This window comes from Aquarana catesbeiana, linkage group LG10 (assembly GCF_042186555.1).
Source record: "Aquarana catesbeiana isolate 2022-GZ linkage group LG10, ASM4218655v1, whole genome shotgun sequence".
In the NCBI taxonomy this organism is placed as follows: Eukaryota; Metazoa; Chordata; class Amphibia; order Anura; family Ranidae; genus Aquarana; species Aquarana catesbeiana.
The window spans coordinates 252,825,824-252,845,792 of record NC_133333.1 but is presented as its reverse complement, the minus strand read 5'-3'; the positions used below and the strand labels follow the sequence as shown (position 1 = coordinate 252,845,792).

Genomic DNA, 19,969 nt, shown 5'->3' with positions numbered 1-19,969 from the left:
TATTGGGTTCCCCATCACAGCCCCTCATACATCAGGGTCCCCGTCATAGTCCTTTACACATCAAGGTGTCAATTAGAGTCACTACCTTACATCAGGGTCCTCATCATAGTCCTCCATACATCAGGGTCCCCATTAGGAAGAGTCTACAAACTTTTCAATATAAGGGCCAAATTGTATATTTTACCATTATTTGTGGGCTGAAAAAAATCTTTATATTGGGGTCCCCATCATAGTCCCTCATACATCAGTGACCCCTCTTACATTAGGGTCCCCATTAGAGCCCAACCTTGCTTGAGAGTCCCAATCATAGTGCCCCTTACATGGGGGTCCCCATCGAAGTTTCCCCCCATAGAGTTTGGGTTGGGGAGAAGTTGAAGCAGAGCCCAAAGACAGCATCGGCTGAACTTAATCCTCCATTTGTGTAAATTGGGGATAGGCCACAAACTCTAGCTGTTGGCTGGATGTGGCCTGCTAGCCATTGTTTGGAGACCCTTGGGCTATAGAATTTCAGACAGGCTCCAAAAAAGTTTTAGGGGAGCCCCCCCCCCTATGTAATGTGGTGCAGGACAGGGGTAAGGAGAGGGTGAAGTGGCAATTTTCCCATTGTGATCCTGGACAGCTCTTCTTTGGTTGGAGTTACACTCTAAAGTGACGGTCGCAAAGGTAGAAAATGTTAAAAAGCACCACCTATCAGGACTTGCCTGTCCCACCACGCTGATCTCTGCTCTGTTTAAAGCAACAGCCTCTGATAGGACCCTCACATCTGACACTTCTGGGATAGTCTGATGCCTGTGTCTCCCCACACTGTGGTTCCTTCCACTGAACTCTGTCACTGATAGGTCCTTTGAGGGTGATGGGAGTAACCACAGGGCTCAGCGGGGGGACTAGGTGTCCGGCGCACACCTAGATGTATAGCTCTCTAACACAGTGCAGATCGGAGAAACATTTTTTTACTTAGGCATAGCCACCATAAAGGAATTATAAACCTTCCTACCTGCACCTTGTGCTTTTCACCTCCATAAGATGTGCATTGATCATGTAAGTTCCTGATGTCATTTGTTGCCAAGTCAGAAGTTTTGGTTTGTGTTCAAACATGAGGTACATGGCATGGCACTGCGCAGGTTAATATACAGTGGGGGGGAAATAATGATTTGACCTCCTGCAGATTTTCTAAGTTTGCCCACTTACGAAGAAATGAAGGGTCTATAATTTTTATCATAGGTGTATTTTAAATAGAGACAGATTATCAACCAAAAATCCAGAAAAAAACATATGATACGAATGTTATGAATTGAATTGCAGTTCAGCGAGTAAAATAAGTATTTGATCCCCAAGAAAACATGACTTAGGAGAAACCCTTGCTGGCAAGCACAGAGGTCAGACGTTTCTTGTAGATGGTAACCAGGTTTGCACACATCTCAGGAGGGATTTTGGTCCACTCTTCTTTACAGATCTTCTCTACATCCTTAAGGTTTCTTGGCTTTCGCTTGGCAACTCGAAGTTTCAGCTCTATCCATACATTTTCTATAGGATTAAGTTCTGGAAACTGGCTAGGCCACTCCATGACCTTAATGTGCCTCTTCTTGAGCCACCCCTTTGTTGCCTTGGCAGTATGTTTTGGGTCATGGTCATGCTGGAAGACCCATCTTCAGTGTTCTGGCTGAGAGAAGAAGGTTCTCATCCAAGATTTTACAATACATGGCCCTGTCCATTGGCCCCTCAATGCGGCAAAGTTGGCCTGTACCTTTAGCAGAGAAACAGCCCCAAAGCATCACATTTTCAACTCCGTCCTTGACTGTAGGGATGGTGTTCTTATGGTCATAGTCAGCATTTTTCTTCCTCCAAATGACGGCGAGTCGAGTTAATGCCAAAGAGCTCAATTTTGGTCTCATCTGACCACAGCACTTTCCCCCAATCATTTTCTGAATCATTTAGATGTTTATTAGCAAACTTCAGACGGCCCTGTACATGTGTCTTCCTGAGGACCTTGCGTGCACTGCAGGATTTCAATCCATGGCACGTATTGTGCTACCAATGGTTTGTTTGATGACTATGGCCCCAACTGTCTTGAGATCACTCACAAGCTTCTTCCGTCTAGTTCTGGGCTGATCCCTCAATTTTCTCATGACCATCCTTACCCCATGAGGCGAAATCTTGCATGGAGCTCCAGACCGAGGGCGATTGGTGGTTATTTTGTATTTCTTCCATTTGCGACAGTTGTCTCCTTATCACCAAGCTTCTTGCTGATGGTCTCCCAGCCCATTCCAGCCTTGTGTAGGCCTACAATCATGTCCTTGATGTTCTTTGACAGCACTTTGGTCCTGTCCATGATGGTGAGGTTTGAATGGAATAAAGAGATTCTGTGGACAGGTGTCTTTTATATACATAACGAGTTTTGTTGTTAGGAGAACCTTCTTACATTGACAGGACTAATCTGTGTACCACATGAGCACCTACTGTAGCCAGTCTGTTGGAGCCATAATTATTGTTGGTTGGTAGGGAATCAAATACTTATTTAACTCACTAAACTGCAACTCGATTTATAACAGTGGTATCATGTGTTTTTTCAGGATTATTGATGATATTCTGTTTCTATCATTTAAAATACACCTATGATAAAAATTATAGTATAGACCCTTCATTTCCTCGTAAGTGGGCAAACTTACAAAATCTGCAGGGTATCAAATACTTATTTTCCCCACTGTATGACTTCTTTCTGTAGTGTGAAAACTGATTCTTTCTGTAAAGAAACTATATATCCCACAATCCCCGGGTCTCTCATTCTAGTGCTGGTGAGAGCTGCACGGTAATAAGATCTGACACAGACACAAGTAGGCACAGCAATGAACAGAGAGATCACCAGGCAATCTTTCATCACATTATCACTCCCACATTTGTGATGCAGCACAGAGCAAATGGCGAGGCATGGATTGGACGTTGTGTGACCTGGAATGAGAAGTTGCCTGTCCCTTTAGCAAATTGGGACAAGCTAGGTGAATGAATACATGGACATAGGGGAGATCGATCAGGCATGATCCTACAAACTGCAAACACAACATGTGAGTCAACACTACAAGGTAAGGCAAATAAACAACACAGGGAATAGAACTCCACCAAGGCCCTGTTCACATCTTGATAAGAATAGCTACTTACCGGTGTCTGCTTGGCAGAGGAGCTGATGATCAGTCTAGGGTAGCAGCTTAAAACAGAACAACTGGTGCAGAGGTCAGTGCTGTATGATAGAAAATCAGTTCTGTACACCCACGTTTTCTCATAGAGTTTTATTTGCATTTGACACATAAAAAGCACCAAAGCTACTACAATCAGCCTTCATATCAAATGAAATGTATGCGAGTGACCCACCCGCCTCTGTACAATATAAATAAAATCTAATTCAGCTTTATAAAAGGTACGCTTTACAACCAAAACAGGTTCTGCAGTGTGTGAAATGCCACTGCCCACTCGGAAGGGTCTATGATCCCTGCGTAGAACAACGGAAACATGGTTGCCACCATGGCTGACCTCCAAAAAAATTTCAAGTGCCTGGGTAACATGCTGATCTCTCTGGCTTCAATGCCAGACAACTGACATCTTCAGGAGATGAGTTCTGTTATGGCGGCTCTTATGTTTCCCTTATTACACGAATACTTTAAAGCAGCCTTTCTCAACAAGGGTTCCATGGAACCCTGGGGTTCCTTCAGGGTTGCTAGGGGCTCCTTTAACAATGAGCAACTTCTACCTCTCAGATAAACAGTGATCTTTGGCTATCTGTAAGGGGGAGAGTCTTCTCAATGGTCACAAATGTAGAAAGCATTCTTCTTAGTCAGTGGTCTCCAAACTGCGGCCCTTGGGGCATTATTCCCATGCATTAGTCCTCTCACTAACACCAACTATGGCACACCATTCCTCCCATTAATACCAACAATTGGACACTAATATCCCCACTGACACCAATGATTGGTGACTATTCCTCCCATTGATAGCAATGATGGGGTACTATTACTGACACCAATAATGGGGCAATATTCCTCCCACTGACACCAATGGTGGGGCACTGCTCATCCCACTGATGCCAATGATGGGGAACTGACACCAATGATGTGGCACTATCCCTTCAACTGATACCAATGACGGGGCAGTATACCTCCCACTGATACCAACAATGGGTTACCATTCTTCTCACTGACACCAACAATGGAGCACTATTCCTCCCGCTGACACCAACAATGGGTTACCATTCTTCTCACTAAAACCAACAATGGAGCACTATTCCTCCCACTGACACCAACAATCCAGCACTGTTCCTCCCACTGACTCCAATAATGGGACACTATTCCTTTCCACTGACAACCAGGATGGCGCACTACTACATCCCCTATTACCAATTATGGAGTATTGTTTAATCCCACTGACACTGGGCCATTTTCTACCTCCAATGGCCACAGTCCGACCCCCCTAAAGCCTAAAAGACAGTACACTGGCCCTTTGTTTAGAAAATTTGGAGTACCTTGCTCTAGGTCAACACCACACTAATTTACTGTGAACTTTTCATACAGTAATTATTAGCAGGGATTCCCTGAACCCATAAAGTTATTTCAAGGGTTCCTCCATGTTGAAGAGCTTGAGCAAGGCTGCTTTAAAATATGCTGTGCAGCTGGGAAAATGTACAAAAAAAAAACTGTACATCCCTGCAATACATGGACATTTCCCCATATGTTGTCTTCATAAAAACATAGCAGGTACAGATATGTACTTGTTGATCCTGCCAGAAATCCAGTGAGCTCTCAACCCTAGACAATATTACTTCTGTTGTGCCAAAATCCAAAGCCCTGACCTAGATCTCCCCTGCTGAATTACAGAACTCACCCCTCATGTTATGGAGATGACGAGAGGTGGAAGCGTTTCTGCAGCCCAACAGGGAAGAACAGGGCTTACTAAAGGAAGTCAGAAGCTTACTGGATTTCCAGCCAATCAACACGTATTCTATTCTAGCAGAATTTGTAGAAGAGGCTAAACATGGGGCAATGTGTATGTATTGAAGAGATACACTCAATGTTTTTTTTTTTTTTGTTCCATTTTGCCCAGACATGCACTTTAAATCTACACAGGTCTCTGACCCCACGATCAAAAGTTGAAGGACTTATGCCGTGTACATACGGGTGGACTTTTCGGCATCAAAGGTCCGCAGGTCTTTCGACGGACTTTTGATGAACTTCAGATGGACTTTCGAACGAACAGACTTGCCTGCACACGATCACACCAAACTCCGACGGATTTGTACGTGATGACGTACACCGGACTAAAATAAGGAAGTTCATAGCCAGTAGCCAATAGCTTCCCTAGCGTCGGTTTTCGTCCGTCGGACTAGCATACAGACGAGCGGATTTTTTGACCGGACTCAAGTCTGTCGGAAAGATTGGAAACATGTTCCAAATCTAAAGTCCTGATTTTCGACCAAAGAGTCCGCGTTAGGTCCGATGAAGCCCACACACGGTCGGATTTGTCCCGTCGGACCAGTCCGGTCGAAAAGTCTGCCCGTGTGTACGCGGCATAACTGTCCGAGTAGACCATAATAACCAGATTCCTCTTCCACTCCTCCATACCGCTCTAGACCCGTGGAAGGAGGATCCGGGTATTATGGCTACAATGAATACTTCCTTCAGAGAATTTCTGTCATGAGATCCTCTAAAGACAAAAAAAAAAATCAGAGAAACAATTTCCAGTTGCCACCTATCACAAAAGAAACATCCACTTTATGGGATGTCTACTAGCATTGAGACCTTCGTAGCGTTGCACATTGCCAAAGCAATAACCACTTCCCACCAAAACACTGGCCTGAGGAGCCAGAAAACTGTACATTCAAAAAGGTAAAGTTTCTTATTAGTGATGTCATACACATAATGGGGTTTATCCGGTATATCAGCCATCTCCCGACCAATCTACAGTACAAGGAAATATAAAGGACTGTACAGAAAGTAATACAATAACGTGGGCATCATTTTTTTATTAACTTATATAGGTTGTTCAAATTTTACATGTTGGTAGAGTAACTCTTCCTCTATGGTAACTCTTCGTCTACGCTTACTCTTTGCAATGTGCAGTCATTGAGTTCTGGATGAAGGATGTCTGTCCAACATCCACAGAAGGCTATAAAATGTTCACACCAGTGACAATAGTCACCAATGAGAAGACGTTGCTCTTGTCAATGGTGTCATCTCTGTAAACATTCTGTAGCCTTTTGCGGATGTCGGAAAGGTTGCACCCCTACTTCATCAAGAACTCAGTGATGGCACATTGGATGGAATCCATTATTTACATGCAATGAAAAAGAAGTGTTACTATAGAGCAGAGGTCTGGGGGGAGGATATAGCCCTTTACTCACCTTTATACGGCCCTTGGGGCACTTTTCCTTCAACTGATACAAGGCATTATTTCTCTCATTGACACCAACAATGGGGCACTATTCCTTCCACTAACACTATAGACAGGGCACTATTCCTTCCACTGACACCAATGATGCAAATTATTCTTTCCACTTATACCAATGATAGAGAACTGTTCCTCCCACTAATACCAACGATGGGGCACTATTCCTTGCACCGACACCAATGATGGGGCACTATTTCTCCCACTGACACCAATGATGCAAATTATTCCCCCCACTGACACCAATGATGGGGCTCTATTCCCACCACTGAAACCAGTGATGGGGCTCTATTCCCACCACTGAAACCAATGATGGGGCTCTATTCCCACCACTGAAACCAATGATGGGGCTCTATTCCCACCACTGAAACCAATGATGGGGCTCTATTCCCACCACTGAAACCAATGATGGGGCTCTATTCCCACCACTGAAACCAATGATGGGGCACTATTTTCCCCACTGATACCAACGATGGACACTGTTCCTCCCACTGATACCAATGATGGGGCTCTATTCCCCTCCCACTGACACCAATGATGGGGCACTATTCCTCCCACTGACACCAATTATGCAAATTATTCCCCCCACTGAAACCAATGATGGGGCTCTATTACCCCCACTGATACCAACGATGGGACACTATTCCTTCCACTAACACCAATGATGGGGCATTATTCCTCCCACTGACACCAACAAGGGGGCACTATTCCTTCCAACAACACTGCCACCAATGATACAAATTATTCTTCCCACTAATACCAATGGTAGGGCACTGTTCCTTCCACTAATACCAATGATGGGGCACTATTCCTCCCATTGACACCAACAATGGGGCACTATTCCTCCCACTGACACCAATGATACAAATTATTCATCCCACTAATACCAGTGGTAGGGCTCTATTTCTCCCATTGACACCAACAATAGGGAACTAGTCTTTCCACTAACACTATAGATGGGGCACTATTCCTCCCACTAATACCAATGATGGGACACTATTCCTCCCACTGACACCAATGATGAGACACTACTCCTTCCCCTGACACCATTTATGGGGCACTGTTCCCCCCACAAATACCAACGATAGGGTACTATTCCTCCCACTAATACCAATGATGGGGCACTATTCCTCCCACTAATACCAATGATGGGGCACTATTCCTCCCACAGACACCAATGATGAGGCACTATTCCTCCCACAGACACCAATGATGAGGCACTATTCCTCCCACTGATACCAATGATGGGGCACTATTCCTCCCACAGACACCAATGATGAGGCACTATTCCTCCCACTGATACCAACTATGGGAAACTATCCCTCCCACTGACACCAACAATGGAGATTATTCTTTACACCAATACCAATCATTTTAACCCCTGGCCTCAATCCAGCCCTCCTAAAGTCTGAAGGACAGTAAACTGGCCCTTTGTTTAGAAAGGTTGGAGACCCCCCTGCTTTAGAGGAAGAGTTACTCTACCAATATGTGAAATTTGAACGACCTATGTAACTTAATAAAGTTATGCCCACATTTGCATTACTTTCGGTGCAGCCCTTGCATTATTGCTATGGGTGTACTGTATTGTGGACACCGGTGCTGTTCCTAATTATTTAAAGTCACTTGATCTTTTTGACATTTGGGTTCACGAAGCCTCAGTGGTTTAAAGCTATGAACCAATCATCAGTCCATTTTTGATGGCTGTTGGAGCTGCCTCTTACCCAACCGATCCTTCAGGACAACACTGGGCTAGTCCAACCTCTGTCATTGCCAAGTCTGTGGGGTTATTTATTACTGGATTATATTGACCCAATCGCCTTAACCTCACGCATGGGTCCCCACCAGCCCACTGTGATGAGCCCAGCCACAACAGATATATACTCATTGCATTAAGAAAAACAAAAATTCTTCAATGTAACTTTTTGTATATTGGACCAGCGAAGGCAGAAGAGTTTGCAGACCCCGTGTAGTGCTTAATTCCACTTTTCATTGGTCTTGAGAAACATCTCCTTAGCATTAACAATATTGTTCTATCTTTGATTTAAGTCTTTCCAAACAGCCCGATAGGTGCATGCGGTCCAGAGCTTGATAAACAGACTCCACGGAGGCCGTTTTTAACTGACACCATCTCCGTAGCATCTCGTACTGCTGGTCCCGAAAGTTTCCGACCTCCATTTCAACCCTCTCGATCTCATTGTCTGGAAGCTCGAGGTTCCTCATCAACTCCTTCCACCGTTTCACTGGAACGCAGTCGATAATGTCATACAAGGCACAACCTTTCTGAAGGACCGACGGAACCTGACCTGCCCAGGGAGTACAAAGTATCACTGTGTCAGTGTTTATCTGCTTTGGTACAGTCACTGTTTACACCTCTGAATATTTCATGAGGTCATTCAGTTGGGTTCTTTTGTGGCAACAGGTTCAGCAGACAAAGATGAAAAAAATATACATCCATAATTGATGCATTACAGGGGATGATGGAGTGGTTTTGTCCTTAACGAGCTAGGCATTACAGATTAAGCATTTTGTCTATTATTTAGCAATATAAAAAATAAAAATAAAAAAAAAAAAGAGAGAAACCGATCTTTATAAGCAGATTTAGCACGGCTTCCCTTAAAGAACTCAGATACTGCTATTTGCATCTAAAGTGACTAAAATGCAGCTTTAAAAAAAAAATAAACCCTCAGCCCTTGAAGTGGTTCTAAAGGATTTATAGGAAATGGATAATGGCTTAGTGTATTTTCTTTTATATGGTGTTTTAGAGTTAGATATAGGGTTTTACAGTCTAGTCCAGCCATTCTTAACTAGGGTTCCTCCAGAGGTTGCTATGGGTTCTTTGACCTATGGTTGACTGACCTCCCATCTCATGGTGTCTGCATAGAGCTGGAGCCAACGAGCTGTAGGTCTTTTTAGATGTTTGTAAGGGTGGCATTCTTACCACCAGTGTAAGGATCATTCTTTCTACTGGCCACCAATGTAAGGGGAATTTTTTGACCCCCCCCCCAGGGAATTGGTTTCAGTAGGGGTTCCCTGAGACCTAACAATTATTTCAAGGGTTCCTCTGGGGCAGAGCTCTCTAAACAAAGGACCAGTTTAATGTTCTTCAAGCTTTAAGGGGGGGCAGAGCAGTGATGACTCGTCTATAGGGGGCGCATAGGTGTCACCCCCCCCTAATCCATGCGTCCGGCCCCCTGATCTACATGCAAGGTACTGGACACATGGATTCCAATCAGGTTTTTTTTTTTTTTTAAGCATGTGATTGAGCCTGAGGCTCTAATAGGCTTAAAAAAAGGTGGGCTCGGGGGGAGCAGAGCACTGCGCCCGAAGCCTATCAAGTTGTGTGACAATAACTAATGAATGTTCAATATTGTAACACTGATTCTCCTCCTCCCGGCTAATCAGGAAGTGGGTCCTGAGACCCGTCACCCGATTGGCTGAAAGGAGTTCCGATCGGATTGGACGCCAGGAGGAAAAGGAGGGAGGAGATGCTGGGCAGGAAGGAAGGGAAGCAAGGAAGCAGCGGCCCACAGCCTGGAGCGCTGCCCACGAGGGGGGTAAGTGACTGACTGACCCGGGGGGGTGGGACACCCATTTACATATTGACTGACCAGGGGGGCGGGTGGATTGTTTGCCGCCCCCCCCCCCAAAAAAAAAAAAAAAACACCCCAGTGTCAGTAAGCACAAACAATACCCCATCTTTGGTTTTAGTAGGAGGAATAGGCCCCCATTGTTGGTGTCAGTGGGAGGAATAGTGCCCCATCATTGGTGTCAGTGGGAGGAATAGTGCCCCATCGTTGGTGTCAGTGGGAGGAATAGTGCCCCATCATTGGTGTCAGTGGGAGGAATAGTGCCCCTTCATTGGTGTCAGTGGGAGGAATAGTGCCCCATCGTTGGTATCAGTGGCAGAAAGAGTGCCCCATCTTTAGTATACAAGGGAGGAAGAGTGCCCCATCTTGATGTCAGTGGGAGGAATAGTGCCCCATCATTGGTGTCAGTGGGAGGAATAGTGCCCCATCATTGGTGTCAGTGGGAGGAATAGTGCCCCATTATTGGTATCAGTGGGAGGAATAGTGCCCCATTGTTGGTGTCAGTGGGAGGAATAGTGCCCCATCATTGGTGTCAGTGGGAGGAATAGTGCCCCATTGTTGGTATCAGTGGGAGGAATAGGGCCCCATCGTTGGTGTAAGTCGGAAGAATAGCACCCCAAGAAAAAGGCAGACAAAGGGCCGCATCTGGCCCTCAGGCTGCAGTTTGGAGACAACTGGTCTGGGGTAAAAAGGCTGGCCTGGTCTGTACATAAAAAGTCATCTCTCAATCTATCCAGCGGGAGCTCCAGTTTCCTTTTCCCAGGTCTGATTATTTTAGTTATGCTGAAACTGGTCTGGAACTGGAGTGAGTCATTGTGACAGTGACCGATTCCTTTAGCTGGCTATACATGGTTCAGTTTTTTCGTTCAGCCAGCCGGATAAAGGGAAAAACTAAACCAATTCTCCCATCCAAACCTTCTTGGTGGATGCAGGAATCTTCACCGCTGCGTTATTGTATTTGGACAGCGGGATTCTTGCTGTCAGAACACACTGATCAGTGCTGCAGCTGATTGGCTACAATGCGCTGACTGAAGCAAAATTTTCCAACAAACTGGTTCATAAAAAGTCTTGCGATAGATCGATTCCTCATGAACGCAAACGGCCATACAGGGAGAGAAATTCGGCTGGTTCCTACTGAACTGTCAGAATTTAGATGCACGTATGGCCAGCTTTAGATGGCTTCCTACCAGACAAAGAAAGATGCAAAGCAAGTTTTGTCTGCTGTCTCTTTATCTAACCCATAGTGCTTTGGGAATTGTGTTTTAAGTGTTTATTTGTAAAACCTATTCATACTGTACATAACTGGAATTCTGTTTTAACATATAAAAACTTTAAAAATAAACAAAATTGTCCAGGACCATCATTATAATATACTTTAATAATTACCTTGAGAATTACTGGCAGAGCACAGCTCCGGGACAGGGGATTCATCAAATGTAAGCAAAATACTTTCTTCTGGATGTGTCTTTGATGAAATAGGTTCCTCCGCCTGACACTGGAAACAAGAAAAAAATAAAAAATATATATTTTTTCCCCCAATTTTATACATGGTATGATCCAAAGGATAATCCTAATTTAGTGTATTGTGGATTTTTATTTTTTTGGACAGGTTAAAAAATGAAAAAGTTTGGGATTGTAAAAAAAACAGTCATACTCAACTTGGTGGATGCAGAAATTGGTCCGATGCTGTATCTGTGCCCGCTTCTTCTAAGACCAAGAAAAGAGCAATCAAAGACCGCTGATCGCTCAGTCCTCAGTGAGCAGAGAGCAGGTGACCGTCAGTAACTGCTCTGTGCTCTGCCCCTTCAGTGCTCACTGGAGCGCCAGGCTGTAGAGGGGGCAGGAGCGGCTGGCTCAGGGTCTAACCGGCATGCTGAGAGACTGAGCCAGCTGCCGGTCAGGCATCCGGGTGGACTCCGACATTAAAGTTGGGATCTCTCCAAATATATAAATCGTGGAAACCGTGCAAATGTGATAAGAAATATTCCTTTTTTTTGTAAGCACAAAAGAGGATAACTTATCTAATAGGGTTGCACCAATACCGACACCGGTATTGGTATCAGTGCCGAAACAAAGCATTTGCAGGAGTATCAGTACTCGTACAAATGCACCGATACCTTAAACAGATACTTTGAGGCTCGGTTCTTTCAGCTGTCAGCGGGATTTAAAAAAAAAGTAAGTCAGCAATTATCGGTCCTGTTGACAGCTGAAGTGTTAAAAAAGTCCCGGCAATTTGATCTATCAAAAAAAAAAAAAAAAAAAAGCAGCTGGGCAATGTTTATCAATAACATTGCTCAGCCACTGAAACACTAAGATAAAAAGAAACATTGTTTCTTTTTGTATCTTTCTGTTTCTTCATCTACAGATCAAAGGGATGAACTTCAATCTGCATATGAAGTCAGTTTAGGTCAGGGGTCAGGGGTGAGGGCCGCATGGATGGCCGCATTCACCTGCTAATAAATGAAGAGAACATTACACAGCCCTCTGGCCCCCTTTACATTACACAGCCCCCATACCTCTGGACCCCTTTACATTACACTGCCCCCACACCTCTGGACCCCTTTACATTACACATCCCCCTGCACCTCTGGACCCCTTTACATTACACAGCCCCCATACCTCTGGCCCGCTTTACATTACACTGCCCCCGCACTTCTGGCCCCCTTTACATTACACTGCCCCCACACCTCTGGACCCCTTTACATTACACTGCTCCCGCACCTCTAGCCCCCTTTACATTACACTGCCCCCCTGCATATTACAAAGCCCCCCCCCGCATATTACACCCCCCCAGCTGTGTAAGCACGGAGGGATGGGGCACTTTAAAATATATATATAACCCAAATCCCTCCTTTCCACTTAAAAGCATTCAAAACAGCCAAACGTGGCGTTTTGAATGCTTTTAAGTGGAAAGGAGGGATTTGGGGTATTTTTTAAAATTTGGCTCCTTTAAGTCTTCGGTAAACCAGAAATTATGTCATGACATCGCTTCCGGGTTACTAGACCCGAGATCCGATCAAAGCCAATTCCAGCTTCATTCGGGTCTCCAGCCAGCCAGTGGACGTGCCGGCTGGTCCCCTGTGCCTCCCGGTAGGACGGAAGAGCCCAGGAGAGCCATGGAGGGCGGTCGGAGGGAGGACGTCCCCTCCTGCTGTTTGGGATAACAGCCGAGCGCCTTCTTAGCCACATCAGTTCTTATCCCAAGAAAGCAAACTGCTGGCTCTAAAAAAAAAAAAAACGGTACCGGGGCGTTTCTTGCAGCTGCAGGCATCACCCCGGTACAACCCCTTCAAGCCGAGGTCACATATTTGCATACGGTCGGCGTGAAGGGGTTAATGTCCGCAGGCTGGGTGCACATGAATTCATCATGTGCACTGACAGGCCGGACATTTAGCGGCGGCGGGTTGGGCATGGCCCATGGGCCATAGGTTGTCTAAAGCAACCGGTCAAGTAAAAGAAAACATTTTTTTGGTGTTTTTTATTAAATGTTCCTCTGTTTAACCCCTTATTAACCCTCAATTTACTGTAATCAGCCTTAATTAACTCCCTATTCTCCTCCATTTCATTATTATTTTCCTGCTGATTTTTTCTACTTTATAAACTATTAATAATTAACACTTTTTTTTTTTTGCTTTGTTTGTTAATATTTTTACATCTGTAACATATATTTACACATTTCACATTGAAAAAAGTAAGAATTAAAAAAAAAAAAAAATTATTTAATTTGTAAATAACTTTTCAATGTTTTGTACCATTGCTGACAGCTGAAGTGTAAAAAAAAACTGTTGCGGTAGTTATCAGCAATTGGTATCGGCGAGTACTAAAAAAAAGAAGTATTGGTATTTGGAAGATAGTGGTATCGGTGCATCCCTACTATCTAATTTGTGACAGTAAATAATAAGTGATATGCTAATGTGTACACATGAGAAAAAAAGTACAGTATATAAGAACAGAAATAAAGCCAATATATAAATCACACACAAGCATAAATAGACATGTGCACATCAGTATAATCACCAAAATGGCATAACCGGATCAACTTCTGAGAAACTCGTACGTGATGACGTCACGGGGAGGCTCTGCCCGACGTGTTGCATCATATGCAGCCGTGTTCCATTTAATTTTTATTTGGACACTTTTTCACTTGAATGTGTTCAATCACTTCACTAGATTTATTATTGAATATTTCAAATTTTTTATTTGGCTTATTCCATTCATATTATTTTTTTGGTGGGATCTCTCCAAAGCCTGAACCGGCTCTGTGACAACAGTGGCTGTCGGCTGAAAATGGGTCACAGGAGTGCAAAAGAAGTGTACTCCTGTGGTCCCCAGTAGAAATAGGGCCAAAGAGCTTTGGCCATACTCTACCTTATACCTGGGGGGGGGGGGGGGGGTTGCTCATGTTTGCCATGGTGGTGCAGAGGGGGCAGTGAGATGCATTATGCATACGGAATAAGATTGCAGGAGAGTTATAAATCACGGGGCAACACAGTTCCATGGGAGCAACAATAGGTTGTTTTATTACCGCCCCCCCTCCAACACACTTTTATTGCTCAGAAGTCGCACCCCATTGATATAAAACCCTGAGCGCTGCTTGGGTGTGTTTAAAAAGAACCAAATGTTGAAATGGGCATTTGTAAAATCTGAATCTCCAATCTTAAAATTGCCGTAAACGAACGACCTTCTATCTCAGGGATAGGTGTGTGTGCTGCTATTTACAGTATCCCCAGTATTCTCTCCCTGTCATAGCAGAAGCAAAAGCTCAATGGAAGAGTCCTTTACTTGGTTCTTACTACACATATACACCTACAGAGTGTATTCACCTGCTAATAAATGAAGAGAACATTACAAAGCCCCCACACCTCTGGTGCCCTTTACATTACACAGCCCACTGCACCTCTGGACCTCTTTACATTACACAGCCCCCATACCTCTGGACCCTTTACATTACACAGCCCCCACACTTCTGGCTCCCTTTACATTACACAGCCCACTGCACCTCTGGACCCCTTTACATTACACAGCCCCCATACCTCTGGGCCCCTTTACATTACACTGCCCCGCACCTCTGGACCCCTTTACATTACACAGCCCCGCACCTCTGGACCCCTTTACATTACACACCCCCGCACCTCTGGCCCCCTTTACATTACACAGCCCCCGCACCTCTGGACCCCTTTACATTACACACCCCCCGCACCTCTGACCCCCTTTACATTACACAGCCCCGCACCTCTGGACCCCTTTACATTACACACCCCCCGCACCTCTGGCCCCCTTTACATTACACAGCCCCCGCACCTCTGGCCCCCTTTACATTACACAGCCCACTGCACCTCTGTACCCCTTTACATTACACTACAGGGGCAGTGAGATGCATTATGCATACAGAATATAAGATTGCAGGAGAGTTATAAATCACAGGGCAACGCAATTCAATGGGACCAACAATAAGTTGTTTTATAACCACCACCCCCCCCCCCCCCACACCCCTTTCAACACACACATACACTTTTATTACTCAGAAGTCGCACCCCATTGATATAAAACCCTGAGCACTGCTTAGGTGTGTTTTAAAAAGAACCAAAATGTTGAAATGGGCATTTGTAAAATCTGAATCTCCAATCTTAAAATTGCTGTAAAGGAACGACCTTCTATCTCAGGGATAGGTGTGTGTGCTGCTATTTACAGTATCCCCGGTATTCTCTCCCTGTCATAGTAGAAGCAAAAGCTCAATGGAAGAGCCCTTTACTTGGTTCTCGCCACACATATACACCTACAGAGTGTATCGATATTTATAGAAAAATAATTAAATACGTTTCTTTGAACTCATCGGGGCTGATTTACTAAAACCGGAGAGTGCAAAATCTGGTGCAGCTGGAAGCCAATCAGCTTCTAGCGTCAGCTTTTTTAATTAAGCTTTGGCAATAAAACCTGGAAGCTGATTGGCTGATTGGCTGATTGGCTGATTGGCTGCCATGCACAGCTGCACCTGGTTTTGCACTCACCAGTTTTAATAAATCTCCCCCGTTGTGTTAAGGCTCATGCATTTGGTCAGAATGGGTGGGGTGGGGGGGATGGGAAGAGTCCCCGCCGGGCTTTTTCCTGGCTGTGCAGTTTGTTTTAGGAAGGGGCGTTGGGTGCAGCCGGCTGGGTTTCCGGTGCGGCTCAGACAGACCTTTGCAGGGCTCCTTTGTTGGTTCAGTGTGAGTCATAGAGAAAGCAGAGGCCATGCACTATTCATGAAGCCCATATTTAATGCATAGAAGCACTAAGGGTTTCATCTGTCCTCAGTACTCTGTTGCTGGGACAACCCCGGGAACACAAGGACACAGAAACAGGTTTTCACTCTACGGACGGGAACTGGCGACATGATTAGGGGAAACACAATTTATGGCGACTGTAGACAATGTGCAGCGCGCGGTTACGGAAGAACGCTCGTTAAAAAAAAAAAAAAACTACAAAAACGTCAAAAGCAGCCTTCGAGTGCGTCCAGTTTAGTCTTCAATCGAGTGGGGAAGGATCAGAACGCCTGGAGAGCTTTTTCTGCAATCCAGGATAGACATTAAAAAAAAAAAAAAAAGCCCAACAGAGGCTCTAACACCTCCTCACTGTATCCAAAACTTAATATATTTGCAATGGAGTTGGGCTTTAATCCATCATTAGCTGGTGGACCTTACTACCAAACAGCAAGACCCCGCTGTGCATCTGTCTGCAGCCTGTTAGCCCCTTTACATGCAACCCTGGTGTCCATTTAACCGCTTAAAGCGGAGTTCCAACTGTGAAATTTTTTTTTTGGATGAATATCTTCATTTTAAAACACTTATTACTAGCACTCACGTTTCTCTTTTCAATCGCTGCTCGATTGCCGATTTGATATGTTTTATTCCTTCTTCTTGGCACTTTCCATCTTGCTTGTGGGCATGTGAAGCCCACAAGCACTATCTTTCCGGGCTCTGGTGCAGCTGAGCGACCAGCATGCACCGCCCGTTCTCGCGCATGCGCCGTATGTACCGCGCCGAGGGAAATGACGTCAGGCGCCAGGGAGAGGACTATTTTTTTTTTATTTGGCGCTTTTTTTTTTTAAATTTCACATGTTTTTCTTTATGGGGGTCAGTGAGAAATATATATATACTTCTAGTGATCTACAGCTGGCTACAAGCAGGTTGAAATAGATCACGGTTGCAGTGATCTATTGCCGAAGGGAGTTGCTTCAGTTCTGTCTCAGACTCCGGGACAAATAAAATGTTGAGAGGTCTTCGGTTGAGTCCTACCAAGGCGAGAAGAAATGGACGCGCTCACAGGAACACACATGCCATCAAAACTGACTCCATTGCAAGATGGTTTGGGATCAAAGCCCCCCCAAAAAATGAACCGAGCTTGGAAACATCTTGGGAACCTCAGGGGCGGGGCTTTGTGATTAGAAGATGCAGAGTTGTATAAACACTTAATACGAGATACTAACACAAGATTATATTGCTATGATATTGCATGGTAATAAAATACATTTGTCTTACCGTTGTAAATCTTTCTCCACCTGAAATCATAAAAAGAACAGAATTACAGTTCTGCCCACAGATGTGTATTTTACACACAGATTACATCAGAAAGGAATTTTTTTCCCTGCTGGAGCAAATTTGACAAAGGTTCAACCACTTCAATACCGGGGCACTTATATCCCCTTCCTGCCCAGACCAATTTTCAGCTTTCAGCGCTCTCACACTTTGAATGACAATTACTCAGTCATACAACACTGTACAAAAACAACATTTTTATCTTTTTTTTCACACAAATAGAACCTTCTTGTGGTGTTATTTAATCACCTCTGGAGTTTTTATTTTTTGTGATATAAGTGAAAAAGGAGAGAAAAAAAAATAAAAATAAAAATAAAACACTTTTTTTTTTTAGTTTCGATTATAAAATTTTGCAGATAATACATTTTTGTTCACAAATTTGGGACAGAATTTATACTGCTACATATCTTTGATAAAAATAATCAAAATCAGCGTGTATATTACTTAGTCTGTGTGAAAGTTATAGAGTCTACAAGCTATGGTACCAATCATTGAAAATTGTGTATTTGAAGCAAATAAGTACCCCCCCCCCCCCCCCCCTCCGGTACTATGGGACTTTAAGGGCAAACTTTTAAAGACACAGTATTTTATAAACATAGAAAAATTTATTATTTCATAAAACAGTGTGACGGTCTGAGACAACATCATACACAAAATAGTACAGGATATCCATATATATGAGAAAAAAGCATTTCTCCTATAGCCCGATGCGTTTCGGGAAATTCAAGGTAAATCCATTCTTCAGGGTCATGGAGGAGATGGTAGTTGGAGATACTCTGAAATAGAAAAAACAAGGTCTAGACTTCTATAATACAGCAGGGCAAACATTGTTTTTTCTATTCCAGAGAGTATCTCCAACTACCATTTCCTCCATGACCCTGAAGTATGGACTTACTTTGAATTTCCCGAAACGCGTCAGACTATAGGAGAAGTACATTTTTCTCATATATATGGATATCCTGTACTATTTTGTGTATGGTGTTGTCTCAGACCGTCATACTGTTTTATGAAATAGTACATTTTTCTAGATTTCTAAATGACCGTGTCTTTAAAAGTTCGCCCTTAAAGAAGTCCCATAGTACCGGGGGGGGGGGGGGGGGGGTACTTATTTTCTTCAAATACACAATATATTTGGGACGGTGGCAACAACTCTCCATTATGGTTCTCTCCTCATAAATTATTAAAAATTGACCACACCTGATGTACTGACGGCCGATCTCATTTCTTGAGGCCCTGAAATGTCAGGAAAGTACAAATACCACCCAAATAACCCCTTTTTGGAAAGTAGACAGGCCAGCGTATTTAGTAAGAGGCACGGTGAGTTTTTTTAAGCAATTTTGTCCCACAATTCTTAGGAAAATTAGGAAATTATTATTTTTATTTTACACAAAATTGTCATATTAACAAGTTATTTCTCACACACGGAAAAGGCATACCTGCAATGACACCCTAAAATACATTCTGCTACTCCTGAGCATGGAGATACCACACGTGTGAGATTTTTACACAGCCTGGCCACATAGAGAGGCCCAACATGCAGGGAGCACCTTCAGGTGTTCTAGGAGCACAAATTACACATAACAATTCCTAACTACCTATTGATTGATACCGGGCGGGGGGGCACGAACGGCGAGAACGGATGTCATATGACCCCCCAGCCCCCCCCCCCCCCCCTCGGAGGGAGGAGAGGTGTCTGCCAGCGTCATTTTACGAAGCACCAGTAGGGAAGTGGTTAAAGAGTTTTTTTTAGCTTTCCTCTGGATCAACTGTGGGTAAAGGATTCTTTATAAGGGGGAGTCTATTTTTTTTTTTTTATTGGTTAAACTGAATGGATGGTCTTTTTTTTAACCTATGTAACATAGAAGGTTGACCAGGAGCTAATAAAATAGTTCCAAAAGAGCTCTCCTAAAAAAAAAAAAAAAAAAAAAAAAGGAAATGCATTTTTTTACATAAACCTGTACAGCAGCACTCAGTCTGGGAGAAGGAAGGCCAGCTGGTCTCTATTGCTTTGCACAGTGCTATCATTTCACTGCTGTGAACAATCTTGCATAAATGGGGAGCACAGGAATGACATCATCACTGTGCTGCTGCTGCTTCGTCGTCATCACCCAACCACGGGCTGGGAGAGGGTCCTAGACCAGGCTGCATTGCTTACAAGCAGTGTAGTGTGCAGGGAGGTCTGTGCAGTCTGGATCACAGGATTAGCTGAACAGAATCACAGATTTCTCTGGCAGGTAAGAATCTTCACATATATGCAGTACAGTAAAAATACACACAGTGGGAAAAATAATTATTTGTCCCCCTGCAGATTGTGTAAGTTTGCCCACTTACAAAGAAATGAAGGGTCTATAATTTTAGCATAGGTGTATTTTATATGATAGA

At 44.0% G+C, this 19,969-nt stretch overlaps 1 protein-coding gene across 1 annotated transcript in view; it reads right to left on the bottom strand.

Annotated features, from left to right (window-relative positions):
* Nucleotides 1-3,282: 3,282 nt before the first annotated feature.
* LOC141111387 (tumor necrosis factor receptor superfamily member 25-like) overlaps nucleotides 3,283-19,969 on the bottom strand; it is a 96,218-nt gene continuing 79,531 nt past the window's right edge. The window contains exons 8-10 of the mRNA XM_073603645.1: nucleotides 17,531-17,550; nucleotides 11,400-11,508; nucleotides 3,283-8,729 (exon numbers count right to left, since the gene is read on the bottom strand). Coding sequence (XP_073459746.1) covers nucleotides 8,443-8,729; nucleotides 11,400-11,508; nucleotides 17,531-17,550 — 416 coding nt within the window. The 3' untranslated portion in view covers nucleotides 3,283-8,442. The remainder of the gene's footprint in view (nucleotides 8,730-11,399; nucleotides 11,509-17,530; nucleotides 17,551-19,969) is intronic.